The following is a 14,693-nucleotide window of genomic DNA, read 5'->3' on the forward strand; positions in this document are numbered from 1 at the left end:
CGAGAACCATGGGGTTTGGGCCATGCAGAGCAGGAGAAGGTATGGACCTTGGGGTCAGAGAGACAACTCCAAGTTCCTTCAGTGAACAGCTATGGGATCGTAAATAATCTGTTCACCCTTCTGAGCCTTGGTTTCTTTCTCTGTAAAAATGGATAATAATATCTCCAATCTGGAGAATGTGGGGACAGTTAAATTCATTCATTCATTCATTCATTCATTCATTCAACAAACATTTATATGTCCTCACTGGCCAGGGACACATTTTCGACTGTTTCGACTATTACATGCCAGACATTGTTCTAGGTACTGAGACTACAAAAGTAAACAAAACATGCAAGAATCCCTAGGCTCATGATGTTTATATTCTAATAAGATAAAAGTTGGTGGAAAATTAAGTTAGCTTACATAAAATAAAACACTTTAAAAATTAATTATTGTATCAAAGTATCCAGTGCTTATATCACTAATAGAAGGCCTAAGAAGAACTTAATTGTGGCAGAGTAGGAATCCAAACTAGAATCAGCAGTTGTGTACCGGAGAGCTTCTGAACAAGAAAAATAACATAGAAATGAGTTAACTGTTAGGGAAAAGACTTTCAAATAACCTTTTATTAGGTAATCTTATAATAGCTGTTTGGGTATACAAACATGTATGTACAATTTTCTAAACATGTAAATAAAAAGCAGTAGTTTAGTATATCTGCTTGAATTCATATTACTCAAAACCTTACCAAGACATTTATTATAAAAAAAAAAAAAAAACAAACAGTAAAACTGCTTAACACAACCTAAAAATTTTGGGGTGTGTGTCCATAAACATTTTCAAGCTTGCTTTACAGAAAAAAGAGTGCAATTTCTAATCCATGTGTTCAGAGTGACTTTCAAAAGTAGTTCAAAGGGGGAGAAAAAGAAAGTAGCATTGCCTTGGAATACAGCATTAATTAATACTGACTTACCCTGGGACATTCATGAAAAGATCCTTTGTTATCACATATGGTAAAAATATTTAAAAATTGATACTCCAAAAAAATGAATACTCCCTTTCTATGAATAAAACATAGGGAATAAGATTTCATTTTCTTAGACTGACTTGTTACCATGAAAAACTGCATTCATTCAGCAGATACTACTGACACCCCACATTATTACTTTAAAAATAGTTATGACACTTGAAATTCAAAAAGAAACCCGCAAGACTTAAGTCTCCTCCCAATACATTCACTGAATGCAGAGCTAAATGAGCACATTTTGTTGTGCCCTTCATTTGCATACTTTAAAATGACTGCAGTAGAGTACACTTGTATTTTTAACTGGAACCAAAATTAAGATGCGTGATCTTTGCAAAATCAACAGCCTGTACTTTCGGAACAGTTGTCATACGCAAAAAGGAAAACAAAACAAAACAAAACAAAAAGCCCTGAGTCAGTATTTTTTGCAAAAGTAATGAAAAAGAGTGCTGTGCTGTGAAGTCATTTTATGACTTGTGAAATGGTTAAGACTGTCCAGTATTCGTCTGTTTTGGTTTCATTTTGATGGAAGAGAGGTATGGCTCTTGTTTAGTTTATCCAATTTAGATCATTTCTTAAAACTCAATTTCATTTAAATCCTCAGAATATCCCGATGATTGCTGGGTTAAATCTTCCATTTCTGTCAGGAAAGACAAATAGAAAATAGACAATAGTAATTTTTTCTATTTTTGTTGTAAAAAAATGCTTAATTTGCATTCTTATGATTTGACACTGTTACAAAATCCCTTTTCAAGCAAGCTGATATCATCGGGAAACATACTGGTACCTGCACAGGGTCCTGCTTGAAATTTAACATCATCAATGGCAATATCACTTCTTAGAGACAGTCCCCGAATGGCTTCAAAAATTACCTGAAAAGTAATGAAGTTTGCATTTAGAAATAGAGTCATCCTGACAAAACAATACTCACCAAAACCACAATGAGATACCACCTCACACCAGTCAGAAGGGCTAAAATTAATAAGTCAGGAAACAACAGATGTTGGCAAGGTTCAGAGAAAGGGGACCCTCTTGCACTACGGGTGGGAATGCAAACCAGTACAGCTACTCTAGAAAACGGCATGGAGGTTCCTCAGAAAGTTAAAAATAGAACTAGCCTATGACCCAGCAATTGCACTACGAGGTATTTAGCCAGGGGATACATCGTGATCTGAAGGGACACCTGCACCCCAATATCTATAGCAGCAACGTCCACGATAGCCAAACTATAGAAAGATCCCAGATGTCCATTGAGATCTGAATGGATAAAGAAGACGTGGTGCATATACAATGGAATATTATTTGGGCACCCACAAGAATGAAATCTTACCATTTGCAATGACGTGGATGGAACTAGAGGGTATTATGCTAAGCGAAATAAGTCAGTCAGAGAAAGACAAATACCATAGGATTTCACTCGTGGAATTTAAGAAACAAAATGAAATTAAGATAAAAAAGAGAGGGAGACTAACCATATGAGACTCTTAACTCTAGGGGACAAACAGGGTTACTGGAGGGGAGGTGGCTGGGGGATGGGGTAACTGGGGAAGGCAGGCGCTCGATGTAATGAAAACTGGGTGTTGTATGCAGCTGATGAGTCACAAAATTCTACCTCTGAAATGAATAAAATACTATATGTTAGCTAAATTGAATTTAAATAAAACATTTTAAAAACAATAAATAAAAACAAAAAACCAATATTCGTCAAGGGCAGATCCAAGCTGTGTGGGTCTGGAAGCTTAGACTGTTTTTCAACCTCCTTTAAGAAAAGTGATACAAAATCACAAATTCAAATTTAGGTACCAAAGAGAATACTTATTTAGGATTTTAAAGAAATTCGCAGTATATTACTAGAGCCTTGGAGATTTTGGTCCCTTTCTTCTGAGATTTCTTTACGTAATTTCCCAGAAATGCTCCCTGGTGGTGACCTGGTTTCCCCTCCCCACCTAGAATATTCTAGTCCTAGCATTCATAGGGCCTATGAAAGCCATGGGCCAGAAATTTAAGCTTTCTTAGGCTCTCCATAAATCTACAGTGATACTGGTACCAGGTGGGAGAATTTAACATGACCAATGAGATCATGAATGAACAGCAAAGCATAATCATTAGCTTTACCGAAAGGACAATGGTTCACTTATCAGGTTAGATACCATAACATCCAAGAACAACCTAGGAGGAGAGAAGCAGTTCCATAACTTTAGATCCTGAGAAGAAAATAACTGATCCAAATTTCAGGTTCTAGGGAGAAGAGATTACATCACCAGTTCTAAAGCCGACCCAACAATGGTTAATAAACCACTGAATACTGTAGGGAGGCTCGTGGGTAATGAAAACTTTCCAGAAGACACGTTTGTTCTACTCATTCTATGAGGAAATGACTCCCCATTGCACTAGTTTATGATTTAAATTAAATCAAAGAACATAAAGTGGATAATTAATAAGCATATGAAACTATCTTGAAATTAATGACTCAGAGAAGCCTTAATGACAGAAATGGGCAATATAACGTTATTAAAAATTCTAAGGACACAATCCCAAACAAGACTCCAAATAAGTAGAGTTAGAAGAGGGGGAAAATATCCTAACACATCCAGATAGGAGGATATATGAGGGCAGTTAATAAGCATTCTGGTTCTCTGGACATCAATAAAATCTGGTTTTTGACGTCCAAGTCTACAATGGAAACATAATAAACAAATTACCTGATGGAATTATATTCAGAACAGTCTGCAGTTGAACCAAGCACTTGATTTCATACAACTTTCTCCTTTGAATTTCCTTAATACTTGAGGGATAACTATTTTATACCATTATGATTTCTGCCTTGTATTGCAGATACACATTCTATTATTAAATAATCGTGGTTATTTAAGAACTAGAGAACAATTTATTTTTTCTTTCGGTTTAGCAATTATTTTTTTCAAATGGCTACTAAGTCGTTAGGACATAAATACTCACTAAGTTGTCTGGAAAACAGCTTAATAAATGAAAGCGGTTAGGTATCACTTGTGCTCTAGTGGCACCAGGAGAAAACTAGGAAGACTGAGTATATCACGAGCAAGAGAATTTGGAAACCTGGTGTTAGGTGAGTACCCAGCATGTACTTATTCCTACTAAATGTGAGGTAGCGTAATGAACAATATAAATGATGTAAATATTTCAATGAGCTAAGAATTCATCTGATGATGAATGAATTCATAAGAACTCATTCTTTCGATGGCATCAAAATAAAAGAACCCAGGGAGGAAAACAGAGAGAGCCGAGGAGGAAAGGTTAAGCAAGGAATCCAAAGGAAATGAAATCACTTCGTGTTTTTGATCGATAGCAAGTCAAGGGTGGCTTGGCACTTTATTAAACCCTGAGGAAGGAGCACGATTAATATTGTGCCGCTTGATGCATTTCTTCTACAAGGATGGTTGGATGATGGGAATGTCGTCAGGAGGCCACCCACTTACCTCCCCTCTAGGATGAATCTCAAATGTCAGCACTTCTACAGCACTCTGAGAGTCATCTGCACCTGCCCACCCCCACCGACGACACACACATTGACTCCTCCAGCCTGTTCTTTTCCCTAATCTTCAGACTCATGTCCTACCACTTACTTGACATACCCAAGTGCATGTCTAACAGACAGTGAAAACTCTGCACGTTCAAAAAACCCCTCCTGTGCACACTGCCCTCACCCTCCAGATATGCCCCACCTAAAGCCTTCCCCATCTCAGTAAATGGTAACTCCATTCGAGGGGTTGCTCAGGCCCAAACCCATGGTGTCATCTTGCTGCCTCTTTCTCTCAAGCCCCACATGCCATACATAAGAAGTCCTGTGGGCTTCTGATACATCTCACCCCTGCCACATATTCCTAGCTACCACTCCTGCCAGGACTATTGCAGTAGCCCCAAAGTCTCCTTGCCTCCCTCCAATCTACTCCCCAGGTAGTAGCTGGGGTGATCCTTTAAAAATATTAATCAAATTGCATTACCTTAAAACCATCTGATGGTTCTTCATTGCTTCTGGAATAAATTTCAAACTGTACCATGATGTCCAAGACCTTTCAGGATTACACCCTGACACTTCTTTGATCTTGTTACCTGATTAGCTTGACCTACTTTTTTTCATAGCACTTATTATCATATCATGGTACAGTATATATTTTTTGTTTACATTTTCAATCTCTCCCCACTAGAATGCCAGCTAAAAGAGGAGGAGCTTTACATGTTATATTCGTTGTTGTATCCCCAGCACTTAGAATAGCAAGCGGTCAATAAATCTTTATTAAAATGAGATATTTTGGTCTCATACTTTAGGCACTCAGTCTGGATGCCCAAGTAACTATTGAGAATACCATGGTTGCCATGGCGACATGAATTAGAGACCAGAGATATTTGGGAGGGAATATATTTTTAGAAACAATAATATCCTTTTATACTTTGTGACTTTAAAATATATTAAACCCTTTCACATACATAATCTAATGTGACCCTCTAACTCCGGTGATGTCAACGCAGCAGGAATTATTACCCCATTTTGAAAATGTATAAACACGCTAAGAGAGGATGAGCATTTCCCCAAGATCACCCAGTGCTTATGACACCAAGGGGAATGAGTATTTTGGGAACCTCCACGGTAGGAGGAAGTGTTAAGTCGTGGCTTAGGGATACATACTTTGGGACCAATCAGATCTGGGACTGAATTCTCACTCTGCCACTTACCGGCTGGACATTGTTTCTCCATCTGTGAAGGGAGCTCTAAGATCAACCGGAAGAGCCTATGTACAGCTCCCAGCACTGTAAGTGCCTGGCACGGAGAAGATGGCGGATTTATTTGCGTGGGCGTGTCTGTGTTTTATTAGACACTAAGATGTTTTGGAAAAACTAGTTCAGCCTGGTCTCCAGACAGTCGTTCGGGATTCCTGAGGGAAACACTAAATCCAGAAGGAAATTCCTCATGACAGATTCATATCTGTTCCATTTTAAGACAAGAGGAATGGTGTGGAGTCTTCTTTCCACGTCGTGAGCTAAAAATCCTCCAGGCCATTCTGTACCCTTGAACTTGAAAATGACCTTGAACACCTCAAGATGCTACCCAAGATGTCTGATTACGTTGGGATAAAAAAACTATTTCAAACAACCAACCACCAGCAAGTCTAGTATATTCAAGGCCTTGGACTCAGCTCCTTGGGTTTAGATGCTGAGAAGTCCCCTGCTCTTTTGAACTCAAGTCCCGGAACTCCTGCGCACCAGCAACATTTGGGAGTTGTAAAAACATCGATGCTCAGGCTCCACCAGAAAGACTCAGACTCACTCACTCTAGGACAGAGATGCTGCTGCATCTTTAGCGTGCATCTGACTCACCGGGGGGCTTGCTAAGACACAGATTTCTGGTCCCCTCCCCCACAGAGTATGGTTCAGTAGTTCCAAGGTGAGGCCCAAGAATGTGTATTTTAGGTACGTGTCATTTTAGGTGAATTTGCATTTCAAGCACTGGCCTCAGGTGCTGGCCTCAGGACCACACTTCGAGAACACGGGAGTAGGGGAGCAGTATGAGTGCCCCAGTAGCCTAAGGAAATTAATCCACCCTCTCAGAATGATGGTCAGTTACATTAGTAAGTTCCTGCATGTTCCACTTCCCTTCTGAAACAGAAATTAAAGTACTAGCCACACCATTCCTGGGGCTGTTACTCTTCACTCAGTCTCATCCGTGCCAAGGTAATGGGCCATCCCCAGATAATGGCTCATGTTCCCGCTATCACTTGCTCCACCTGGCCCACCGGAGCTGGGGCAAACCCTTCCCATTCAGATCTGCAGACAATTCCCTGAGGCTGGACGATGGTGTAACATGCAGCCCTTATTGTGAAGACCTCTGCCCAGGAAGATCTGGGCTTAGCCAAGCAGCCAGTAGTTAATGTTAAGGGGAGCTGACCCAAGATTGTTCATTAGTCCGAACACTGAGGGGGAAGCAGCGCTTTTGTGGAAGGTCGGAGAATTCCATGGAGCAACTTCAGGAACAGCGGGGTCTGAAGGTTCTCTCCCTTTGGAGCTTTGGCTCAGAGGAGGCTCAAGACCGTGGCTGCCAAGAGGCTCCCGCCCACCTTTAGACTGGATTGGCTGCTCAACCTCACTGATTGGAATGTGAAAGGCTCTTTCCTGGTGCTGCCTAGACTCACTCACGACCAGGACACCATGGGGCGGAGGTCTCCTACCGCACACGAAACTCGGGACTTAGGATCGGGACTCAGCTTCTTCCACGTCACTGCAGACAGAGGCTAAACATTTCCTCTGGACCATGCACTCTGTTAAATAGAGGCTTGCAACAGAAGCCCTTGCGTGTGGGTAATGACGAGGGTAGGGATGCAGCTGGAACAACTAATTAGGTAATACCATGTTCAGAAGCAAAGGGGACCATTTTGGAGACATGCACGACACACAGAATGCACTTGACACTCAGAATGTGCCAAGACAAAAATAGCCACCCTTTCATCACGGAGTCGCAAAAATCACTCCGTGCATAACTACCCAAAGCTTCATCTACACGCCTCATCTCCCTTTCACTACTGAGATTTAATCAGCAGAGACTAATTATGTTTACTCTTAAACAACTACTGCCTTTATCTATGACCCCCAGAAAGGACCAGACATTCCCTTGGGTAGCAAGAAGAAGAAAGAACAGCAGAAGCCTACAGGACCACCTGCTATCACTTGGTTCTTGTCGCCTCTGGCTTACCTGGTGTTGCTTCTCACAGCTGTATTCAATCAGCGCTCGCAGCCAGGAGATGCTCTGCTCACCTCGTCTTCTCCATAAGAGGGACCCTTCACTCTCACCTTCTCTCTTCAGATAGACACTCAGCAGGCCAGTCCCTGCTCCATACATGTGGTAGAAAAAGGTCAAGCACTGTTTTCCGGTGACTCCTCTCAGAGGCCAGGACAAGAGCTGTGCCCTTTGTCCATACGCCATGTGGGAGGCCTCGATGTACATGTAGTAGCCTGGAGAGCAACACAAAATCGAGTATTGTCAAACACACACACACAAACACATATACACACACACACACATGCACGCACAAGGAATATTCCCTTCTTTCTCTTCTGAGTGGTGTTGCTGGGAACAAATTAGAGTAAATGGGTGACTTGACCATCATCCTGATGAAGGATTTTATAATTCTGGAGAATATAATCCTAGAGGAATAGATATGCTACCCAATCTAAACCATCGAAATAATTTTTTTCACTTAATAATTTAAAATTCAGGGACGCCTGGGTGGCTCAGTTGGTTGAGCAGCTGCCTTCGGCTCAGGTCATGATCCCAGCATCCTGGGATCGAGTCCCATATCGGGCTCCTTGCTCCACAGGGACCCTGCTTCTCCCTCTGACTCTGCCTTCCACTCTGTCTGCCTGTGCTCGCTCTCACTCTCTCTCTCTCTCACAAATAAATAAATAAAATCTTTAAAAAAAAAAATAATAATAATTTAAAATTCAGTTCAATATATAGGATGCAATTAATGTTATTATTATAATACTAGCTTTATGTCCCTGAAGTGCTGATGAACACATGGGTATTTATCCTACTAATTCATGAACAATGTTTTGGAGCTTCCAGACATGGGTTTTGGGGAGAGAACATGGATTTTGTAGTCATGAAAGTCTGGGTTCAAGTCTTGGGTCTAATATTTGATCCCGGTCTAAGGAATTATCCTCTCTTTTAATGTTAATTTGTCTGCACACAAATAAAACAGTGGTGTCCTGGAACCAGCTTCCATTGGCTCCCAAGAGTCCACTGGGTGACTTCAATTGACAGGTCCAAATGATTTCATGTTGGTAGTTTGAAATGGGCCATGATGGACCTAACTGCCCTGTAGAAAGCAGACATAGCTACAAATCAGCCATGGCCCCCCATCCCCCTGTATAACTGGTTACTGTTAATAATTACCATCCAGCCACTGAAATAAGGTAATATATGAATACCAATTTCTAGATTAATGCCCCAGTGATATAATTCCGTAGACCCAAGGCTCATTTAAAAAAAAAAAAGGCCGTGGATTCAGATTCTGTAGTTCTTAACCCTGGGTCATTTGATAAAAGTTGATGTCTCTTCCACCTGAAAAACAATGCATAAATGTTTGCATGCATTTTTATTGTCTTCTTGGCCAATGCTGATTGTTTAATATACATGATGTAAAACATAATATTGACGCAGTGTTCTGTTATTATTTATGCAGAAATTAATGGCTGAATTGAGGGTAAAAAGAAAGAGAGCCCAAATACTGCATGCCAGTGAAATGGTCTCTAGGGGCATCTTTCTTTACAGTTGGATGTTTAATTAATTAGCTCTAGTCATTTCCCCAAATGCAAGGCTTAAAATATCCCAACCAGAATTGATCAGAAGCTACATCTATGCTTCTTCAGGGCACTCCTTCTTTCTCCCACTTCAACAAACCAGACCTGAGAAGTTCCATGGGCTATTCAAGAGGTGGGGGAAAAAGTCCTGATCAGGTGGGTCTTATCAAATTGTATGCACCACGCACTCCTTTTCCCGCCGTGTTCCACTCGGTAAAGTTGTCACCCTGCGAAACTGGGTCATCAGAGCCACGGGGCCTTCATCAACCAGGCTTCCCCAGTATCTCCTTTAAAAATATTACAAATGATACTGCCAGTGTTTCTGGAGTGTTCACCAATGACATCCTCATTACTAAACCAACAGTCAATACCCAGCCCTTGTCATTCTTGTCTCATTTATAGCATTGACGATAAAATATCACTTCTGCCTCCAACAAGTACTTTCTTTCTTTCTTTCTTTTTTAAGATTTCATTTATTTGTTTGAGAAAGTGGGAGAGAGTGAGACAGAGCGAGTACAAGCAGTGGGTAGGTGTAGAGGAAAAGCAGACTCCCCCTAAGCTGGAAGCCAGGTGCGGGACTCGATCCCAGGATTCTGGGATCAGGATCTCAACCGACTGAGCCACTCAGGCACCCCCTACAAGAACTTGCTTAACTTGGTTTGCAGGACGCTCTACTGTCCTAGCTTTTCTCCCACTTCACTGGTCATTCCTTTGTTAGTTCACCCTTTATTCTCTGACCTTGTGCCCTTGGAGTGCTCCAAGGCCCTGGTCTCAAACTGCTCTATTCTCACGGACTACATAAGCGATCTCATCGTGTTCCAGGCTTTTAATGCTACGTATGTTACTGTAGTACCAATTTAAATTTCCAGCTCCTTCGCTGAAACCCAGATGTGCTTATTCAGACTGTCTAGTGGACATCTCCCCTTCTTCTCAAATAGACACCTCCAGCTGAACATGTCTAAAACTAACCCCTAAGCTGAACACCCTAAAACCCACTGCACCTTTCTGGCTGGCCAGACCCCAAGTCCTGAGCCGCCCCTTCTTCCCCGCACTCTCACACCCAGGCTGTCAGGAAGTCCTGTTGCTCCGCCTTCAAAACACATCCAGAATCTAGTCATTTCTCTTCTCACCATCTCCCTGCTACCACCTGGCCCGAACCACTGTTACTTCTCACTTGGATTAATCCAGCACCTGCGAGCTAGTACACCTGTCACTGCCCTTGCTCTCTCTAATCTCATTTCAGCATAGTACCCATGGCGAACAGAAGCTGAATCTTAATTACTCCTCGGCTCAAAACCTTCCATTGATTCCATTGATACAGCGTTTCCCTCAGAGTAAAAGCTGAAGGCCTGAGAATGGCATTCAGGGCCCTATAATTGCTAACAATATTCTTACCTCTGATTTCTATCACGGTTCTCTCCTACAACCTTTCTTCTTACTCATTCTGTGTTGCGTGGCCACCTTGTTTTAGGTTAAACATGCAATATGGCAGGGTTTCAGAGTACTACACCTGTTCCTGGGATATCGTAGGTAATGCTGTCACCCCAGGACCTTTGAACTGGGGTTTTTATATTTTCAGCAATGAAAGGAACTTTCATTATTCTTTTCTTTAACATTTTCTAGCTTAAGCTAGGCTGGATGTGAACAAATACAGATACACATCATCCTAATAGAAAAGCGTGCATGTGTGCGTGTGTGTGTGTGTGTGTGTATTATTTATTTATTTGAGAGACAGCCAGAAGGAGGGGTGAGGGGCAAAGGGAGAGGGAGAGAAAAACTCAAGCAGACTCTGCGCTGAGTGCAGAGCCTGATATGGGGCTTGATCTCACGGCCCGAGGTCACAACCTGAGCTGAAATCAAGGCTTGAATGCTTCACTGAGTGTGCCACACAGGTGCTGCACAAGGGTGTATTTAATTCTATGGAGAATAAGGTCAAAGCTTGAAAATGACTACGGTTTAACACCTAACCATGCACAAAGGTATCCCATGCTATCCTATACATAAATTAGTGGTGTAGTACTCTGAAACCCTACCATATTGCATGTTTAACCTAAAAAAGATTTCCTCCAAAAAAGTAAGAATAAAATCAGAAAAATAATTTCTGTATCTGGCTTTCGGGTTCTCAGGAGCCCACTTGAATCCTAAATAAAGGACCTTGGCTAAAGATGAAACTCTCAGGGAGGAAAAGCAGGCTCCTCTAAAAGATGCTGTCACTGGGGAAAATGGAAAGTAGAGAGCATCAGGGCTCTGAGACAGGACATCTTTGCAGAATGGAGAGGGAGCGATGGACCCATCATGAGTGAAAGATGACCTAAGGCTCACTTCCCTCTAGTGATGACAGCATGCATCCTACTGGTAACAGTATGAGCCCCAGACAGAATTAGTCTGAGATCCCAGAAGAGAGAGAAACCCCAATCATCCCCAGGATTAAATGAAATCCATTCTTTTCTAGGTACAATGCACTAACCATTTAGCATCCAATGGGTGACGCATTTCTCTGGAAATGCTTTCAGCTGGTACACCTCTGGGTCTCAGGTATTAGGCTGAAATCATTTTCTCACATCTCTGGTTCCTGAGATCTTTGTGTTTCAGACCATAAAGTATGAAAGGAAATCTCCCAGGCTTTGGGGCTATGTGATTATTCCACTTTGGGAAGACAGAGGTAACATCCAGGGGGATGTGAGTACAACACCTTCCTTGTGTCTTTCTAGGGTACTAACACCAGTCTATTTTTCTGGAGTGATGTTAGCCTCTCCAAAAATCCTTGATATCATTTCTATGTTAAGCACATACATATATTCCATGAGGTAATACCGATTTAAACCAATCTCAATCAACATCTATACATACAAACAATTTTAACATATTTGTCAACTGATCCGAATTTGTCTCTCTGATACACAGACTGATTATTCCTCTTGATGCCAAATATGTTCTTCCTTTTGACTTGCATGTGACATTTCCTTTCCCCAGAAAAGATCAGAGCTTCACAGAGAGCCAGTCTGTCTCGCATGTGTTTGGAAAGCAGAGAAAAGCCCCATGTGTTGACAAGCTTTGCCACATTATAACTCCAAATGCTGTCTGTCTCAGCAAACACAAGCCCTGGATGGGAGCCAGGGAGCCCCAGTGCTGAAACCTCAGACCAGCTCACGTGTTCGCGCACATGAAGGATTCCAATCTGTGGAAGAGATTATTAACTGAAATCACTTTCTCTCTGTGGGTCATTGTTTAACATTCAAGACGGAGTTCCAGTGGGTCTACGGGGAGATTGGGGTCCCATCTGTTCTCTGGGCAGCAACTGTGATGTGTTGAGACACACACCATATTCATAATTTTGGAACAGTAAAGCAGCTGTTCCTTCAGTCTTGGTGCCTGCCCCCTCTCACCGGGGCCAGGAAGGAGCTCGAGGGGGCTGTATGAGCCACAGGAACTGAACAGCTAAACTCCATTCATTAAGCTGAAGAGGAGTTTGAACAATCAGGAAATTAAGGAAGACATCAGAACTTTGGGCAGAACCACAGCTAAATGTGTCCGCCTAAAACTGCTTTTTATTATACCTTCTAAATGATTCTTAAAGCTTGTCATGAATGAGTTCGTGTTTAAAGGGGATGGAGTTTCAGTTTGGGGAAAAGGGAAAGAAAGACTCCTGGAGATGAATGGTGGTGACGGTCGCTCAGCAGTGTGAACGGACTTTACCGCCACTGAAATGCACACTTGCTAATTATTAAGATGGTAAATGTTGTGTTATGTATATGTCAATTTCTAACAGCAGCTTGCCATCGAAGCCTTCTTTATGTAAGTAGGATCTGGCAATATCAGGAACTAGTGTGATAAGATAGATCACAGAAGGATTGGACGACACTGGAGATTTTGATAATCTGGGGCTAACATCTCAGATGGTTACAGACTAGCTGGGTAGCCTTCTTTCTTGTCTGGCTATCAACTACTACGATTTTTAAAAGAAAAGGACCATGGGGTGCCTGGGTGTCTCAGTCGGTGGCTCAGTTGATTAAGCATCTGCCTGAGGTTCAGGTCATGATCCCAGGGTCCCAAGACTGAGTTCCGCATTGGGTTCCCTGCTCAGTGGAGAGTCTGCTTCTCCCTCTCCCTCTGCCCCTCCCCCTGCTTGTAGGCTCTCTCCTTCTCCCTCTCTCTAATAAATAAAATCTTAAAAAAAAAAAAAAAAAGACAAGGACCAGAATTCAACTGCTAATAAATTTCAGCTGTATAACAAACACATTACATATACAATTGTGAGTTTCTTTTGTCAGATAGCATAATTTTATAAATACATGTCATTATTTGGATTTTAGTGCATCCTTGATATTTCTATCACACAAGAGGGAGTGTTCTTAGAAATAAAGACTTCGCCCTTAATTATCAGAAATCTGGAAGACTTACTGGAACATTGAACAATATCACAAAAGAAAAGGATGCTGTCTCTCTCTGGAAGTCATTAAGAAAATGAAGAGGAGCTGCTTTTCTAGAAAGCAGCCGTGGGCAGGAGGGCCTGGAGGGCTTTTCATCTATTAGCTGGTAGACTCCCGTGAGCTAGGAAATGTTACAGTTGAAGACATTTTCTCACCTAACTGGATAGTGACCTATGTTTTTATCCCACCATCTCTGGGCCACAAAATCCCTGTAACCTCCAGGGCAACTAAAACTAATGTTTGGGAGGATTCTGAGAGCATGGTGGCACATAAATATTAATAAAATTCCAACAGGCAATAAAACCCTGCGAACTTTAAGACCTGTCTTTCCTGTCTTGTAAATAAGTAGCACCTGCGTCAGAAAAGACAAATCCTACAGAGACCCTCCCTTCGCCAGGCGGGTCCAGAGTCATCTGTCACAAATGTCTGTATTATTTCATTTATGGAGGAGCCAAATCATACGGCGAGAGTTTGGGGTTGTTATTTTCCTAGGAGCTGCGTGACTGACTTAATCTTTGGAAATGTTTCCCAAACTTTAGTCATACAACAAATACCAACTTCATGATTTGATTTAGTCTGTCTACATATCTGCAGCATTATCTCCTTAATATTCTTCAGCAAATAGTTTCCATTTTTATTCTATAAATACATTTATTCGAATAGGAAACTTCACATTAGCATGAAAAAAGCTATTATCTGGGAAATAATGGGTTTGATGGACTGGTGAGGTATTTTTCCTATACATGGATACGAGTACCAAATTAAAAAATATTCATCCACATTCCACTTAAATTACCCAGTGGCAGTTTGGAAAACATTGCTTTAAGGTCTGCCAAGTGTTCTGGTTACTACCAAGTCATTGTACCCATAGTCATAGGCCATGGTTTTCTATTTATAAAAGCACACATGATGATGCAGAACAATGA

General features: G+C 41.6%; 1 protein-coding gene across 2 annotated transcripts in view; it reads right to left on the reverse strand.

The window, feature by feature from the left end:
- Positions 1 to 590: 590 nt before the first annotated feature.
- The window catches only part of MAMDC2 (MAM domain containing 2), a 141,561-nt gene continuing 127,458 nt past the window's right edge, over positions 591 to 14,693 (reverse strand). Inside the window, exons 12-14 of one of the 2 annotated variants that reach the window (XM_059143456.1) lie at positions 7,728 to 7,987; positions 1,794 to 1,878; positions 591 to 1,646 (exon numbers count right to left, since the gene is read on the reverse strand). In XM_059143456.1, coding sequence (XP_058999439.1) covers positions 1,582 to 1,646; positions 1,794 to 1,878; positions 7,728 to 7,987 — 410 coding nt within the window. In that variant the 3' untranslated portion in view covers positions 591 to 1,581. Of the gene's footprint in view, positions 1,647 to 1,793; positions 1,879 to 7,727; positions 7,988 to 14,693 lie in introns of those variants that run through there. The other variant, XM_059143457.1, reaches the window with a different exon arrangement.

This window comes from Mustela lutreola, chromosome 12, assembly GCF_030435805.1.
Source record: "Mustela lutreola isolate mMusLut2 chromosome 12, mMusLut2.pri, whole genome shotgun sequence".
In the NCBI taxonomy this organism is placed as follows: Eukaryota; Metazoa; Chordata; class Mammalia; order Carnivora; family Mustelidae; genus Mustela; species Mustela lutreola.